Genomic DNA, 17,979 nt, shown 5'->3' on the forward strand with positions numbered 1-17,979 from the left:
TATTCCCATGTTCAAATAGGTGGCAAGTGACTTTTCTTTTAATATTTCCTTTGTTCCTTTTAAAGTAGGAGTGGGCATGAAAGCCCCTTACTCTGTGCACTCACTCTGGGCCCTGCGCCACGTGTCCTGTTTCCTTACAGTGGGCTCCAGCAGCTCTGGAGGCTCCCTGTGCTCCGCAAGTGGTCGAGTGTGTGTGGGCTCCCCGCCTGGGCCATGCTGGGGGTCTTCCCCTCCAGGAGCAGAGGCAGCTCCTAGCCTGAGATACATGCCTTATGGTGCTTCACCCCCTAGTCTAGAGGGATTCATCACCTTTGAAGCCCCTGAACTGCCGGAAGAGACACTAATGGAGGTAGAGAAGATACCATTGTGCTGAATCATTGTAATGTTAATACTATAGGAGAATGTTCTAATAATGACGAAAGAGCAAAATACTATCAAAAGTTCTGAAATTTTTTTCTTTAAATTATCTTTTCTTTTTGAAAAACATAGGTGATACATTTTCAGAATATGTTGATCATGACACTCATCCATGACAGGCTTTGGTTGATAGGAAGTGACACATTTAGCTTTTGTATTGTTACTTTCTTTTTCCACTTATAGTTGACATACAATATTATGTTAATTTCAGGTGTGCAACACAGTAATTAGACATTTATATAACTTATGAAGATCATCCCAATAAATCCAGTATACATCTGACACCATACGTAGTTATTACAATACTACTGATTAGATTCCCTATGCTATATTCTACATCCCCATGACTATTTTGTAACTACCAATTCATACCTCTTAATCCCCTCCCCACTTCATCATCCCCTCCATCCCCAGTCTGACAACCATCAAAATGCTTTTTGTATCCATGAGCTTGTTTCTGTTGTTTGTTTATCCTCTTCTCTAGATTTCATATATAGCATTTGTCTTTGTCTGATTTCCTCCACTGTGCACAATACCCTCTAGGTTCATCCATGTTGTTGCAGATGGCAGGACTTCATTCTTTTTTATGGCTGAGTAATATTCCATTGTGTATAATACCACCTCTTCTTTATCCATTCGTCTATTGATGGACACCCAAGATGTTTCCATATCATGGTTATTGTAAATAATGCTGCAATGAACATATGAATTCACATGTCCCTTCAAAGTAGTGTTTTGGGTTTTCTTCAGATAAATACCCAGAAGTGAGATAACCAGATTCTTTATCTCTTCTTATAGTCTTTGTTTTAAAGTCTGTTTTGTCTGGTCTAAGTATTGCTACCTCAGCTTGTTTTTGTTTCCATTTTCAAGAAACATCTTTTTTCATCCCTTTACTTTCAGACTGTGTGTGTCTGTCAATCTGAAGTGAGTCTCTTATAGGCAGCATATATAAGAGTCTTGTTTTCTTACCCATTCAGATACCCTGTCTTTTGATTGAAGCATTTAATCCATTTATATTGAAAGTAATTTTTGGTAGATATGTAGTTATTACCATTTTATTATTCATACTTTTTTTCTTTTTCCTTCTTCTTCCTAAAGAAGTCTCTCTAACATCAATAATACTGACCTGGTGGTGGGTGAACTCCTTTAGCTTTTTCTTGACAAGAAAGCTCTTTTTCTGTCATTTGATTCTAAATGATAGCTTTGCTGGGTAGAGTAATCTTGATTGTAGATCCTCACTTTTTATCACTTTGAATATTTCCTGCCAGTCCCTTCCATTCAGTGAAGTTTCTGTTGAGAAATCAGCTAATGGTTTTATGGGAGCTCCCTTGTAGGTAACTGCTTTTCTCTTGCTATTTTTAAGATTCTCTCTCTGTCTTTAACTTTTGGCATTTTAATGATGATGTGTCTTGGTATGGACCCCTTGCGATTCATCTTGTTTGAGACTGTATTGCTTCCTAGGCTTGTATGTCTTATTTCCTTTACTAGGTTAGGGAAGTTTTCCGTCATTATTTCTTCAAATAGATTTTCAATTCCTTGCTCTCTCTCTTCTCCTTCTGGTAGCTGTATGTTACGAATGTTGGTATACTTGATGTTGTCCCAGAGACCCCTTAAACCATCCTCATTTGTTTGAATTCTTTTTTTCTTGTTGCTGTTCTAATTGGCTGTTTTCTGCTACTTCATCTTCTAAATCGCTGATTTGATCCTCTGCTTCATGTAACCTGCTGTTAATTTGTCCTCAGGTAGTCTTCATTTCTCTTATCATAATCTTCATTTCTGAATTATGTTTTCTATCTCTACTTTTATATTTTCTTTGTTAAAGTTCTCACGGAGTTCCTCTACTCTTCCCCTAAGTTCATTGAGCATCCTTATAACAAGTGTTTTGAACTCTACATCTGGTAGATTGTTTGTCTCCGTTTTGTTTAGTTCTTTTCCTGGAGCTTTGTTCTGTTTTTTTTTTCCTGTTTTTTCATTTGGTGCATGTTTCTTTGTCTTCCCATTTTGGCTGTCTACTTGTGTTTGTTTCTATCTATTAGGTAGGGCTGCTATGTCTTCCAGTCTTAGTAGAGTGGCTTTATGTAGTAGGTGTGCTATGGATCACAGTGGCATAGTCTCCCTGGTCACCTGAGCCAGCTGCTCCAGGTATGTCCCTTGTATGGGTTGTGTGAGCTCTCCTGTTCTAGTTGAGCCTTGGTTGCTGTTTGCTCATCAGTGGGAGGAGTTGACCCTTGGGCTGACTGACTGTGCCCAGTGGAGGAGCTGTTGTGCAGGGGCTGACCCTACAGAGCAAGAGTCACTTTAGCTGGGCTCTAGTGCCTGTTCTGTCTGCTCTTTGGGTGTGTCATCCTCAGATGTGACCCCAGGTGGTGCTCTGGCTCAGACTGAAGCCGGCCACCTTGTGTACAGGCCAGGGCCTCCTGGGAGGGGCCCTGCTGTAGGCCAAGTTTAGCTGCAGGCTGTGTCCTACCTGGGGCCATTTGGCATGAGCCACCAAGCAATCTGCAGAATACCGCCACCCATGCTGGGCTTGAAAGTCTCCCAGGAGGCTAAGCTGCAAACTGAGGCCAGCTACTGCTAGCGCCAGGCTTGGGGCTGCTCAAAAAGAGGTATGGGGTATGCTGAAGCCAGATGCTGCTTTTTTAGGTTTTGTGAACCTTGTGACATTTTAGGAAAATCTGTAGCATCAGCCAAGACAGGCTGTTTGTATGGAAAATTCACTGGAAGTGGCTTGGGTGGGACTCCATTTGGGAGGGGTGGGTCTCAGGGACTCATCAGGGTGGGGAAACCAGTGTTAGCTATGCTCATGGAGACTCAGATATGCAGCCACCTGGGTCTTTAGGCTGAGCAGGGAGAGAGCTCAACAAAGGAACAGCACCCTTTGCCAGCACTTCTGTCTGGGAGAGGGCTACCCCTCCAGCCGTTGACTTGAAACCAGACAATTCAGTTTCTCCCCATGTGTCCCTTGCACCTTTCGAGCTGCTGCCTTAGTACTTGAACTCAGAGTAAGTGAGTCTGCCAGCGAGTAAGTTCATGCAGGGCCCTTCAAGAGGATTTCCTGCGACTCCCCCAGCCCTTTGTCTCACTCAGCCACAATCTCTGCTGGTTTTCATGGCCAGAAGTTGTGGGGACTTCTCTTCCCGTCACTGGAACCCTGGGCTGGGGAGCCTAGTGTGGATCCGGGACTCCCTGCTCCACAGTGGGGAGACCTCTAAAGGCCAAGATATTTCTCCCGATTCTCAACCACCAAGCATGGGTATGGACCAGCTTATTTCACATCTCTGCTCCTCAAGGTGGCCTCTCCTGTGTGTCCCCAGTTGTAGAATTTCTACTGACTCCAGGCAACTCCCAAAATGGCTATTCTGTTTAGTTGTAACTTTGATGCGGTTGTGAGAGGAGGCAAGCACAGTGTTTACCTATTCCACCATCTTGACTGGAACCCCTATTGTTAAGTTTTTTAATCTAAAGTTTATTTACTATTTATAGGACTCTTGAAGTACAGTCTTTGTCTTAAAGCCATAACTTATTATTCTCAAAGCTTATTTTTCTTCATAAAAGAAAATACACGTAAACTCGGGTTTAAAAAAATAATAAACCATAATGCCAGATTCGTCACTAACACTGAGAAATAAACCTGCCAAGCAGACTGAATGCTCACAATAGCTTCCCTCCATGGACCCAGTTCTACAGGAAAAAAAACATATCATAATCTGAAGCATGCTGAGCACAAATCTAGAACAAGAGAAGTTAATTTTATGACTCCAAAGACTACCAGCTCAATTCCTCAGTCTTGATTCTAGGACAGCATTCAGTGGGACAACATTGTGTCCTTGGTCCCTGAATACAATGCTGACTTACTCTGCATTTCAAATTAAAATGACTAGTTCTCTAGACCAACTAAAGAACAAATTTTCTCCCTGTGCTAATCTCTAACATTTTTATTTTGTGTGAAGGAGAATTAAATATTTCACATAAAAGTTATAGTGCATGCAAAATTTTAGTAATGATTTTGTAGTAAGTTTAGTAGTAATTTTGAAAATGGGTAATCTAAGATTGGAAAAGCAACCTTCAATTTTTTCAGTTTCCATAAAATTAGACATCAATTATGTTCCAATATCTGTAGAACGTCACTGATGTATGTCAGTATATTGGAACATATAGTCCAGTGTGTTGTCCTAGAGCAATGAAACTTTCAAAAATTGATTGGTTTATTCTCCTGTCTCTAGGAAAATGATTCTTATCCTTTTTTTTATCCATAAAAGGAGAGTAAGAATCTTAGTCTTATTTGAGATTTTAAAATACATTTATAGCTAAAAACAAATATTAATTTTAGAATACCCATTTTTAATACACGCTATTGCGTCTATCTATACTCCCTTCTCTAACTGAACAGATCACACAAACTTAGAGCTTTGATATTAGGAATCACTGTTAATTGAAAAACCACCAGAAATTAAAATAAAGCATCTCTGAAATTATAAGTCAGTAGAATTCACTAAACTATCAAAAGTATGGTTAAGTGTTCAGAATATCCTTATAATATTGATACTTATTTTGTCATGTTTTTGTCTCATTTATATTAATTGTTCGATATTTAATTTTTTTCTGGTGAAAGCACAGTGACCTCATATCTTTGAAGCTTACTCTTGTGAGTGCTCTCATACATACACACAAACACATGCACATACCCACACTTGGTTTCATTTGTGTTGATTTTCTCACCAGTTTTCTAGAATTTAAAATTTTCAGCCTCCTTTGATCATTCTGATATTCTTAAGTATAGAAAAATATCGTCAGTGGATATGGTTTATATACAGAAATGAGTATCACCCCTTTTTAACCTGAAAGTTTGTAAGACAAATTGGCTTTGATGCAGCGAGAACACACAGATACCTTACGCCACCTCAATGTGATGCTGATGTTCACTGAATGTGTGCTGGACCTGACAGCTATAAGAGGGGGAAACCCAGAGCTGTGCACATCTGCTGTCTCCTTGTACCAGATTCAGGAGAGTGTGGTTGTGGACCAGATCAGCCAACTGAGCAAAGACTGGGGGTAGGTACCCACTTTGTCATTTACTTTAAGACTTGTTATGCTTTCTGTAAATTCATGTCTGAGATGGAGGAGGCCTTGTCATCCACTAAAGATCATATCCCATTATTAAAAGCTTCAAGGAAGTCTCTAAGTTATTTCATTGTGCTAGGTTTCACTACATGAGCCAAGACTTGGAGATTCTTCAACCTTAGTGTTGCCTTTTCCCTGTAAATCATACTCTTGAAGATTTTAGATGATAAAGAGATTGTATTGATTTTTATCTGAGTGTTTTGTTGTATTCAAAGCACACACATCTTTTTCCATGCTGAAACTTCTCCCTTCAGGAGTCATTTGTAAGTTACAAATATCAAGGAGAATGATATTCCCTTAGAAAGGCTATTTTAATGATGACCTGATGTATAAAGAGCCAAGTCTGGCATATTGATTCACAGGGTAACACTCTGCTTTTATGTCTTCTGGGTGCAGGCGGGTGGAGCAGCTGGTGTTATACATGAAAGCAGCACAGCTGCTAGCAGCGTCTCTGCATCTTGCCAAAGCCCAGATCAAGTCCGGGAAACTGAGCCCATCCACGGCAGTGAAACAAGGTATGGGTGGAGTGTGACAATGCTTGAGCTGCCCCTTTTCCCATCATGCTAAGAAAGAAAGTTTTTAATAAGGAATCACTGTGTTATTAAATGGGAAAAGATACTGGCTTTTCTTTTAGTATGTGAAGGTTTTTTTGCTTTTGGTTTTTTGGTTTGTTTTGCCATTTAATTGATATAGAGAGCAGTCAGAAAGTGCTTTATTCTCAGTCTTCTTAACCAAATGAGAGAACATATGAAAGAATCTGATTTCCAGTCATTTTTTCAGTGATCATTTAGTGTCACTTTCCTTAAATCAGTAGGAAAGGCGTATGTCACTGTGACTTTATTTCTGGAGGAAAATTAAAATCAATTCTCCTTAACTTTTTTTCAGTTGTCAAAAATCTGAATGAACGATATAAATTCTGCATCACCATGTGCAAGAAACTTACAGAAAAGCTCACTCGCTTCTTCTCTGACAAACAGAGATTTATTGATGAAATCAACAGTGTTACTGCCGAGAAACTCATCTATAATTGTGCTGTAGAAATGGTAACCCTTTTTAAAGATTAATATAGTATAATGCTACTTATCTTGAAGAGTATCTTTTAAATTGAATATCTACTTGATGTTATCTAGCCCTTTAAAAAGAGTTTATTCCCTACCACTCCCAAGTCCCAAATATTGTGATTACCTCTTACTAAAGGAGTAATTGAACTTAACATTTAAGTAACACATTAAGTAAGGTTGGTTATGACATTTGGTAAAATTTTATTTTATCTTTTAAAAATGGCTAAAATTACACATGATCTACTCTTTATCGTTTGCATATAAAAGCTTTAGCTGGATCTGTTTCTGTATTTTCTACTATTTAAGAAATTATGGCTTGATAAAACATTAGAAAAAAATGCCACTCTATTAATCAGTCCACAAAAATTCCTATGTTCAGATTCTACTTACTGGCTTTACTTAAGTATAGACACAAAGTAAGATCTCCTTTTCCAATTGCCTAGTTATATTATTGGAAATAGTTTATTTTCTGTCTCATGGGAGGCGGAAATGCTCTAAAGTATAGATGAAATTAGGGACTGTTAAAGAATAGTAGTTAAGTGGGAGAAAAAAATTAATTATCGGCCTGATCTTATTTTTATCACAGTAACATAACAATAAAGATAATAAAGAGCCATGAAACTTCAATAACTTTCTCCTTTTGCTCTGGCTGTTTAGCAAGCTTAGAAATATTAGCACTTGTGTTTAGTTGTTTATTTCTCCAGTTCCTGGCTCTGATTTTCTATATCTATTTTATTTATCTTATTGTAAGTGGCTTTAAATTAGTTTTTGAAGGAGACAGAGCATATTGACAAGTAAATTAGGATACTGGATTACTGACAGTCCTGGCATTTAATGATTAAAGAGAAAAATTAGAATGTTGTTGGGATCAAATACTCATAACCCTGTTAATAATACTACTGTCTCCTGTTTCTAGAAAGCCCCAACCCATCTTTCACATCACCTAGTCAACTCCTCCTCTTTCTTTATTACTTGGCATAAACATCATTAGGTTTTCCCTAATCTCTTCCTTCCATATCGGGTTATATGCACTTTGTATATATTCCATACCATCTGGGGCTTCCTCCTGTAATACCACATATCCCTTGGAATTAGAATGACATATTTTGCAGGATTATCTCTCCCAGATGATGAGCTCACCTTTCTTGTATGTTCAGTGCCTGGTACTTAGTAGGTGCTTAATACATATCTCTGAATGAATGAATGACTACTATATCAGACAATTGTTTAACTAAAAGGAGAAGCTGATAGGTGACTTTTAACATCATTTAATTATTTTTTTGTAATAAAAATCTATTTTAATGAAATGCCAGGTTACCCTAGCATGAAAGTATATGTTTAAAATAAAGTGTTTAGTGAAGTCCTAAAAGAGCTCATTTAAAAGTATACAATTTATGAGTCATGAATCTCTGGGGACGTGAAGTCTACGTTTGAATGCAGAATAACTCTTTTGTGAGAAAAGTCTTTCTTCATATTGCTCATCAGATGAATCTTTAATTTTTATATAGTTTGGTAGATTGTCATTTTGTAAAAATGTGTTAATTTTAAATAGATTCCACTTCAGGCTTCATTGGGCAAATGAATTTGTATTTTCTTGGAAAAGCTGTGAATCTTCTTGTTTTTGTGGACTGGTTCCAGGTTCAGTCTGCAGCCCTGGATGAAATGTTTCAGCAGACTGAAGATATTGTTTATCGCTATCATAAAGCAGCCCTTCTTTTGGAAGGCCTAACTAAGATTCTTCAGGACCCGGCAGATATTGAAAGTGTACATAAATGTAAGTTGACTTAGAAAGTAGTGTGTTTATTGATTGCAGTTTAGTTGTCTCCGACAGGCAGAGTAGGAAGAGCATGGAGTTTAGAATCATGCTGCCTCAGTTTGAATCTTGGTTTTCCAATATTGGGCAAATCACTTACCCTTTCTGTGCTCTCAGTTTCTTCATCTAGAAGATTAGGGAACATTGCCTACCTTGCAGAATTGTTGTAAGGATTAGAGCTAATGCTTGTAAAGTACTGATGGCTTATGTCATTAATCTTTAGATTTCTACACTGCATTACAATGTTGGTGGGTATGTGTTTGTGTATGTAGAGAACTTCGTTTTTATTACTAAATAATAATAAATGCAACTATTTTAAGCCTCGTGGGCTTAGTGACTGAGGAGTCCTATAAAGACTCTACATACTGCATATTTGGTATAGACAGCAGAATAGAGATTGATAAGATACCAGGATTATATTATCACTTGTCAAATATAAGCACAGTGATCTGGTTTTTAAGGAAGAGGTAGTGGACCCATTGGAGTAAATGTGGTCATACCACGTTTTGAAGAGCCACAAGAGGATGGCAATTCTAAAATTATTTGCAACTGTGAGCAAGCTAGCTGTTAAAAATATAAATATTTATTTGATGTGCTAATCTAAATTTTACCAATGTGTGCAGCACTAAACTATGAATCATATCTAAACAATTATCAGGCAGAAAGAAGAAAAAGTATATAGAACTGTTAACTTGGGGGCAAAATAGAACAGAGACGAGGATGTTAGTAGAGAGTTAGTAATTTTTTAAATAAGTTTTTCTTTCTTTGGTTTTGAAAATAAAAATGATCTTTATTATGAATTTATTTTATTTCTAGATAAATCTAGTATCGAAAGAAGATTATCGGCACTCTGCTATAGCGCCTCGGCCATGTGAGCAGCAGCAGGCTTGTCCCATGGACCAGTGGTGGGATGTGAGGTGTTATGTTTGAGAGTCCAGCTTGGGTTCTGTTGCCCCATCCCCAGGAGACTGTAGTTTCTTACCTGGTGACTACCAAAGAACAAGCAGTGATTTCAAAAAAGGAAAATAATCCAAAAACTACATATTTGTAGAAAATCTGCCTTATTGGAGAAGTCACCCCTTCCCTTTTTCTTGTAGAAGCAGAAGCAAGAGTATTCCACTTGTCTTTCAGTTTGAATTTGGTAAATAAATGTACCTTAGAACTAGAATCATCAGTACAGTTATTCTTAAGGATAATTAAGAATGAAACAAAGTGAGTGGCTCTTCACTCAGTTCACCAGAGCAATGTGTGAAATTCCACGTTTACTGAGGTATAAAAATTTTTTAAAATCTACATCTCATCCAGGCAGTTTGATACTTGGGGCAAGTTTGTCTAAATCTGAGCATGCATCCTTAAACAGCTCAGGAAGAAATAAGAAGATATGAAAGATGGCTCTTAGAAGAAATTGTGAAATCTTCAATTTGATGTAATACGGACACTTGTTAATCTTCCAGAATCTTTCATATATTGCACTAATTTATTAAAACAACTCTGTATTGGATTTTGCAATTTAAAACTAACTGAGGCACAATGGACTTGTTTAAAAACTATTTTACTTGATTATATATACACACATCCTTTCCAGAATTCACATGTAATATCTAGTGGACTTTTAAATGGTAAAAACTTGTGTTCATGTGAACCTTTGCATTTTTTAACCTATTCATCTACACCCACAGATTTTCTGTGATATTTTTGAGTTGCTGGTTGTTTGCTTTTGGTTGCCTTTGTTATCGTGCATGCAGAATGTGCATTGATTCCTGTGACCTCTAAGTTTATTAAAGGCTAAGTTTATTTGGGCAGTATTAGGAAAAATATCAATCAAGAATTTTAATAGGGCCAAAACAAAGTTGGTGATCTAAAAGCTTGTTAATGATGTGGAGTTTCTACAAGATGTTAATGAAAAATAAGGTTTGATTTCTCTTGGGAAAATGGGCAGCTCTCTCCAGCCTAATATCTATTTTTTATGTTAATCCTGACAATTCACCAAATAGCTTCATGGAGAATGTGGGCAGTTATGATTCCTCTGTTGTATATTATTTAGTTTCTTTTACTTACCTGCTTGAGTACTTGAATAAACCATTCTCCAGTTTTAATCTTTTTATTTTCATCCTTTTAGATAATAAATCTGACAAATTGCACAGAAGCTTGTTGGCATTAATCTAATTTTAGCATATTGCTAAAAACAAAAACGTGGTTTTATTTTGACAAAGTAATGTAATTTTTACCTTATTTATCTATGAAATTCCAGCAGTTAATTTAAACACTTATTTATATGATGTTTGTAATTTTAGGTCTTTAATACAGTGTTTCTACCTCTCATTTGTAACTGCATGCATTATTCTTGAAACTAGGTAAAACTCACCCAATTGTTGTGAAATAGCCTTTTTGTTATTGCCTGTACAGATGTATATTAAGGTAAAATAAAACTGACAAAGTGTTTCTAGGGCAAAGTTGGGTCCATGTTACATGGCTTGTCAAGCCAGGTCCTTCCTCAGTGGGTTTGGAGCTTGCTTATTAATGCCCTTTCTACTGCCCAGGATTTCAGACTCAGTAACCATCATTCAGACTGTGTAGTGAGGATACCTGTCCCTCTCTGGAGAGGTTATAAGCACTAGTGTTAGTGGTTCTCTATTTTGTATAATTTTTTCGAGGGTACAGGGCAATTCCATTTATGTTCTCTCAGTTATCGCCCATGCTATTTCAGTTAATCCTCCAAATTAGGTGGGTTTATTCCATTTCCTCCTCCCCAATTTTTTTAAAACATAGAATGAAACAGGTTCACAGTGAGTAGGTGATTGGTCTGAAGTCAAGTAACTAAGGAAGGGGTTAAGCCATGCTTTGCGACTTCCAAGTTCCTTTTTCTTCCTCTCGTGTGATAAAGGTCTTGTGGTACATGGTGTGTATGAAACCGTGAAGCCTGAACAGCAGAGAACAACAAACTGTAGATTCATGAATAATGGTTCTGATTATATTTCCATTATCAAGGCTAATTGTTTGAGACTTTCGCCTTGATTATAGCAATAATAAACATACTTTATGTTTCCATGAGTATTTTTTAATTTTATATCATGTTTTATGCAATAGAAATGGACTGGCTTATACATTCATTGGTTTGACACCTGTGAACCTAGAAAGTTATTGACCACACAAATGTAAATAGAGTAATCGGTGAATTTGCTAATTGGCTATTCCTGTGGTAAGGATTTGCTTTAACTGCACCCTGTGCTAGAGCCGATGGCTCCCATGGTCACATGCTCACTTCCTACCAAGAGGAATAACCAGAGCAGCAAGTGTTCTGTCTCTAACTGGAGTCATGGAGAGAAGCTAGGAGGGGAATTTATTGTTAGGACTGGTTTGTCTCAGTCTCTTTTCACAGGATAATAAGGAGGACATTGAGTTGGACATAGTAGACATGAGGCCATTAATTCAGATGTCTAAAATGTTCTTGAGGTGATGGAAATGATTTGAGCACTGGCCTTAGAGGAAGACTTCCCACACTGAATGTATGCGTCCTCCTTGTAGTTTATATAAACAGTCTTAAATTTTTTCTAGAATAAAGCAGGGCTGTGCTTTCTCTAGGAGAATTGCCTACTGACATACTTGGCAGGGGGTAGCCATTACTTAATGTCATACTCCATTCATAGGTACATCTTAAAAGTATCTGTGCCCATCTCTACACAGCCTTGACACAAGTTACTTCCAGGTCATGAACCCCTTGAATCTTCAACCATGAAAGCTCCTGGGGCTACCCAAGTCTCTTCCCTGTTAAAGCCCTGTGAAAATACTTTCTGTAGGGAAGGAGTCAAGATGGTATTTTCCTTACCTGAATCAGAGGAAACTACATCAGAAGCGACCTACCTAGAAAAGCACTGCAATACATGAAACTGACAATCATCCCCTAAAATCTCAACTTTTGTGGAAGAGGCCAAGCCAAACAAGTGAAGGGTCAATGTGAATATAGTGACATCACTGTACTAGAGAAAGGCATAGATACAGAAAGCCAGCTGGCAGTGCAGCCCCACTGTGCAGCAGAGGCTGTACAGTGAGGACTCAGGCACACCTGGTCCCAAGTGAGGCCATGTGGGCACTCTGTGCAGGCGAAACTAATCTATAGGTTTTTCTCTTTTCATAGAGGACTTCTCAGTCCAGTTTTTAATTTGCCATAAAGATCTTTTTCTTGTTTCATCTGTTTTCTTTAACAGCCTCTAAGGCGCCTCCTAAGAGTGGCTCTGGGCTGTGGAGGCTGCAGAGATGACTAATCCCCGAGGACTTCCTCTCGCTCTTGGCATAGAGGCTCTTCTGAAGTTTGCACTGAGGGAGTCGCTGCACGCTGAGTGCCCTTCTGCTCTGAGACTGTCCTGCTCTTTGAGAGTTTGTTTACTAGGAAAGGCCAGCTGAGCACTCGTTTACTGAACACTGTTCTCTGTGCATAGCTGTGTTTTCTTGGGCACATTCCCTAACTTCTCTATATCTGTCAGACCAGGGAAAAGGCACAGATCTGAAAGAACCGTGGCAAGATAAAGCAAGTTAGTAAGTGTGAAGTTGTTTCAACAGTACCAGGCACATGTTAAGTCTTCAAGAACTTCAGCTGTTGGAGAGGTAGTCCGTATGTAACTCCTTGCTGTTTTCTGGGAGGGAGGAGTAGAGAACAATTTATTTTGTGTTTGTTTGGGGTGAGGCCTGGATTTAGAACTTACTAGAACCACATTTGCTCTAGCTGGACAACTTCTGAAAGGACACAACTCCTTCCCCAGCTGACCCACCAGCACCTTGCTTTCAGATGTCTTAATTACCCTTTTAGGTCGGTCTGGCAGTTTTAATAAAATGTTTGTATTTGTCTAATTTATTACTTTATAAAGTGATTTATTACTTTATTACTTATTACTCTTACCAACACTTGCTTACCTCATTTTACAGATGGAAGTTACAGACTTGGAGAGTAATTTTCCCGAGAGAGAGGCCACGTGACTGGATAGTGGTGGAGACCACTGCCAGGGATTTGGATTGTCAGGCTGTTGGGCTGGGAACTTGGGCACAAAGCACTCTCCTCTCCACAGAGTGTGCCTAGAGTCCCATACCTGCTCACTCCCATGTCCTTCTAATGTACAGGAAGAGAGGAAGGAAGATGGTTTTATGCCATTAGGTGCCCAGATGTCTCCAGCTGGAGCCATCTTCTGCCTAGCAGGAGGCAGCAAATTTCAAGAAGCAGGTGAAGTCAGCAGCTTTGTCGGCAGCTTTGTACTCCCCCTTGGGACTTGAGCTGGAGCCCAAGAAGAACAGGTTTCAGAAACCACCCTTGAAACTTGAAGCGAAAGGGCTTCTGTGACATATTAATAGACTCGAGCATTTGACCCACTCTACAGTTTCCCTGTTTATTTGTTTTTCACATGTGCCAGTGAGATTGAACAGCAGGGAATTGGTCTAGTCCCAGGTGGGAGGAGCCTCAACCCCAGGTCTGTCCAGGGGACCCCCACAGTCCCTGACTGGCTCCTAGGGTCAGTTTTTCACTGATGGCAGCAAATGCAGACCCTTTCCCAGGGAACTCCTTAGTCTGCCCCACCATTGCTGTGCAGCCTCACACTCTCCACCTGGACCTGCTCAGCACAGAGTTCTGTGCCAGCCCCCTCAATCCTCCAGGAGGAGGATGGTATGCACAACCTGTCTTTGTCTCCACCCAGTCGCTCCTTCTCCCACTTTCCTGTCCTGCCCTCCCCATTTCAGCCCACTTAGTTGTGAGGGGCCTGTGCCCATAGGATGTGTCTGGAGGAGTATTCGTTAGCATTTGGGCCCGAACCCTACCTCAAGGAGAGTTTGGGGAGGAAGGTAGTGAGCTGGACAGGGAAAGATCTCCAAAATGCCCTTCCCATCTGAGCAATAAAATGACTTCCTACCTGACACATTTAACACCTGTTGGGAAACAGCCATAGGAAGCCTGCAACCAGGGTTTCTGATGGGGCCCTGGTAGAGACTATTGCTCTGTTTCAGCTAGAGAGTTTCTGTAAAAATGACAGGTGAAGAGATTGTAAACTCTGGAAATAAACCAAGTGATGACTAATTTAGGAATTCCCGTAAGGAGCAAAAAGTGCAGGCAGCTGAGTTGGTGTAGAATGCCTTAAATTGAAAGTAGCTCTACAGTTTCTAATGGAAACCCAGAATGTTTTGAACATGAAATTTTTTTTAGTCCCTTTTACTGCGAAGAGAAAATAGCAGCACCATATACCTATAGCCTGGGAAGGACTTTTCTAAACCTAAATATGATGAAACAACTTACAAATAGAAAAAAATTAAATGCGTTTTAAGTGTCCATAAGGTGATAAAGATACTCATTGGCAGCTGTCCAAAAGAATGACAAAGTTTCCTTCTCTATCGGTAGTTTCTGGAAATGGAAATTATTGTGGGGGGTGGGTAGAAGAGTCATGTTTATATTCCATAATGCCGATACTATTTTTCCCCATGAGCTCATGTGGAATCTTTTAAAGTTTTTTAGGTATAGAGGAAAAAAAAACTATAAGTCAAATAATCAATTAGGAAACACATTTGCAGTAAATACAACAGACGAAGGGAGATTAAGGTGTGGGGAAATGCTAGGGGAAAATAAGGAAATCCTTTTGTTCTTGTCTCCCAGTTTGTTCCTGGACCCCCACCTCCCAGTCAGAAGCCTTACTGTGAGCAGTGGAATAAATAAATCCCTGGCATGCACAGACCAAGGGGCCCCACAGTAACATTCTGAATCACTTGGCTCAGAATAAGGACATGGATTTGAGAGGCATTGCTGTCCTCATCTTCCCTGGTCACATGTCCCTTTGCTACCTTCCATGTGTTATTGTTTTGGGGCAAGACGTTTAGTCTCTCAGTTTTGCTTTTCCCATCTGTAAATGGAAATCGTATAGAACTTGCCTTTCAGGTTTATTGTAAGGATTAAGTGAAATAATAGTACCTGGAGAGTAGTTACCCTGAATAAACACGGTGGTATGATTAATAGTCACGCAGCAATGGAACGAGGCCTGAGGACCTGGATCCATCTTCTCCACAGACAACCAAGACTGGTCAGAAGCGACTTCTGTTTCTTCTCTTTGTCAGTCAAGCAATACACTGCATTCTTTATCACATCTGTTTTTCTGAGATGCGAACCAACCTTTTCATTGAGAACATGCTAAGATAACATTTCTTAGACAAGTTGATCTTAAGCACATATCGACATTAACTCGCTAACAAAGGAGCCAGCAGTGTGGCAAAAGCATGTCAGTTCAGAAAGTATATGAAAACGGGGGTATATTTGGGAAACAGAATGTTTATTACATAAGTAGCTTATTGGTAAAGATTACAGTTTCCTTTCATGTGGTCATAAAAAGAGCATCTGTTCCTCTATAGCACAGGAAATCTGAGACACGATGGTTCAAGATACCCGGTATTTGCAAACTTTTTCTCTACGGGACCAAACAGAATTTTAGTCTTTGAGGTACACATGGTCTCTGTTGCAGCTCATCAACTCTGCAGTTGTACCTTGAAAAGCAGCTGTAGACAATACACAAATGAACATGGCTGTATTCCATTAAAACTTTATTTACAGACATTGAAATTTGAATTTCATATAATTTCATGTCTCACAAAATATTTTCTATTTTTTCTATCCATTAAAAAATGTAAAAACCATTTTTAATTTGTAGACCATGGACTAGACCTGGCATGTAGATTAATAGCAGAAGAGAAAGACAGCCCAGATTCAAATGATAAAGAGACATCTATGGTGCCCACTAAATAATGGGTTTTCCTTGTCCATATGTGATGTCCAGTAGGTCCAGTTAACATGGGTGTGAGATAGTGTCAGTGTGCCAGAAGCAGAGCACTGGATGACAGTTCTACTTTTAAACAATTCATCAAACTGTTAGTAAATATACAGAATGCAAAATTTGTACAATTCTTAGTCTTGGAACAATTTTTTTTCTGGTTCGTTGACAAATTAGGTGCCCTACTTCTTACTCTTGCTGTGGGCTTGAGCAAGTCACCTCACCTTCCTGAGCCTCCATTTTTTTTCTTTATTAAAGAAAATCAAAGTAGTACCTTCTAACAATTTTCGTAGAGAAAATGCCCTTTGCACACTCACTGGCTGGCATTTAGCCTTCCCAAGGGATCAATAAATTGTGATGGTTTTGCTTTTAATACTAAAAATATACAATGCCATGCTCTCTTGTGCCGAGTGGATGCCCTGATCCTACAAACAGTTACCTGGAGCCCCGTCCTCGGGCCCTTGGCCCATCTTTCAGCAGGGCAACGTGGACTTGTCCACTGCAAAACCAAGCCCCAGTGCCTCGCTGTGGGGCTGATACTCTATAAACATTTTAGCTCTATTTTCTTGACATGTTTAAAATATGAAATAAACGTATTTTTAACCCTCGTGTGTATGCAAATTGAAAAATAATTTCCTTTGAGGTTCTATGTCTCTGGATCCCCACAGCCGCACACTGTGTCAGCAGCAGGCCTCACTTCAGTGCCTTCGAGGGGGAATTTGTGCCAAGTAGAACCCCTCTGGCCCAACTTTTGCCCCCTGTGGCCCCTTGCCCCACCTTCCCCGGCCACCACCACTCTGAGGAGAGCCGACATCCCCGTCTCGCCAGACAAGTCCCGCCCCCGGACAACAGAGGGCGCCCACCCCCCAAGAATGAGGCTTCCTCGGCGCCCGAGGTCCGGTTCCTGCACTGCGCCCAGCGGACAAAGTCTTGGGGGTGGACGTAAGGGGGAACCTGGTAAGGTAACGCCTTCCCAAGGGGTCACCGTCACGGACCCCTCTGAGAGCCTGAGGAAAACCTCGGAGAAGGTACACAGGCTCACGCAGACAGCGAGCTCCCTTGGCATCCATCTCGCCGTATTCCCCAGAAGCCCAGCTCCTTTCTTAAGAGAAGCAGTGAGGTGAGTCCTCAGTGACCCCTTCCCCCAAGGAAACTGCCCCAGATATTCCCCCAACCTCCTCCTGGGGCTGGTCAGATCAGCCCTTCCCTTGAGAGTGGGGTGAAGAGTGGGGCCGGCCCAAAAGAGAGACAGAAGGCCCTTACCCCTCAAGGGTTGCCCTTCTATCACCCCCTGACTTCTCCCTCTTGGAGCCCTTCATTCTCAGCCACTCAGAGAATGCTCTTGTGTTGAGGACAGCCCTGGATGGTGAGAAAGGCAAGGCATCCAGCCAATAGGTATAGAAGAAGAAATCCCAGGTTGTTCTATGATTAGATTTAGGAGTTGAAGGCCTAGAATTTAGGGAAGAGGGGGCTGGTGTGAAGCAGGGTCTAAGGAAGGAGTTCCCCATCCTGTGAGATGTTTCCTATGTCAGAGGCTGATTGATAAATTTCAAGGATCTATGATGTCTGCTTTGAATCTGGTCTATTCTCCTTCACACTTACAATCAAAACTGTTAAGCACCTATTATCCTAAGCACTGGGTTACAGCAGGGAACAGCCCTCATGGGGTATACACTTTGGACAAGACTTAGATCAATATAACATGACAGTTGTGATTAATGCTACAATGGGAGATGGATGATGTTATTGTTTGGGGGGTGGGGGCGGGGCATTAAAC

The 17,979-nt window shown here is 40.0% G+C and overlaps 2 protein-coding genes across 3 annotated transcripts in view; both read left to right on the plus strand.

Moving 5' to 3' along the window:
* ULK2 (unc-51 like autophagy activating kinase 2) overlaps positions 1-11,463 on the plus strand; it is a 96,499-nt gene extending 85,036 nt beyond the window's left edge. The window contains exons 22-27 of one of the 2 annotated variants that reach the window (XM_039847474.1): positions 69-349; positions 5,291-5,469; positions 5,935-6,053; positions 6,424-6,581; positions 8,238-8,373; positions 9,229-11,463. In XM_039847474.1, coding sequence (XP_039703408.1) covers positions 69-349; positions 5,291-5,469; positions 5,935-6,053; positions 6,424-6,581; positions 8,238-8,373; positions 9,229-9,287 — 932 coding nt within the window. In that variant the 3' untranslated portion in view covers positions 9,288-11,463. The remainder of the gene's footprint in view (positions 1-68; positions 350-5,290; positions 5,470-5,934; positions 6,054-6,423; positions 6,582-8,237; positions 8,374-9,228) is intronic. The other variant, XM_039847475.1, reaches the window with a different exon arrangement.
* Positions 11,464-17,249: 5,786 nt separating this feature from the next.
* The window catches only part of ALDH3A1 (aldehyde dehydrogenase 3 family member A1), a 33,646-nt gene continuing 32,916 nt past the window's right edge, over positions 17,250-17,979 (plus strand). Inside the window, exon 1 of the mRNA XM_039847491.1 lies at positions 17,250-17,322. The gene's annotated coding sequence lies outside the window, so the exon portion shown is untranslated. The remainder of the gene's footprint in view (positions 17,323-17,979) is intronic.

Source organism: Pteropus medius, unplaced genomic scaffold (assembly GCF_902729225.1).
Source record: "Pteropus medius unplaced genomic scaffold, Ma_sr-lr_union100, whole genome shotgun sequence".
NCBI classification, from domain to species: domain Eukaryota; kingdom Metazoa; phylum Chordata; class Mammalia; order Chiroptera; family Pteropodidae; genus Pteropus; species Pteropus medius.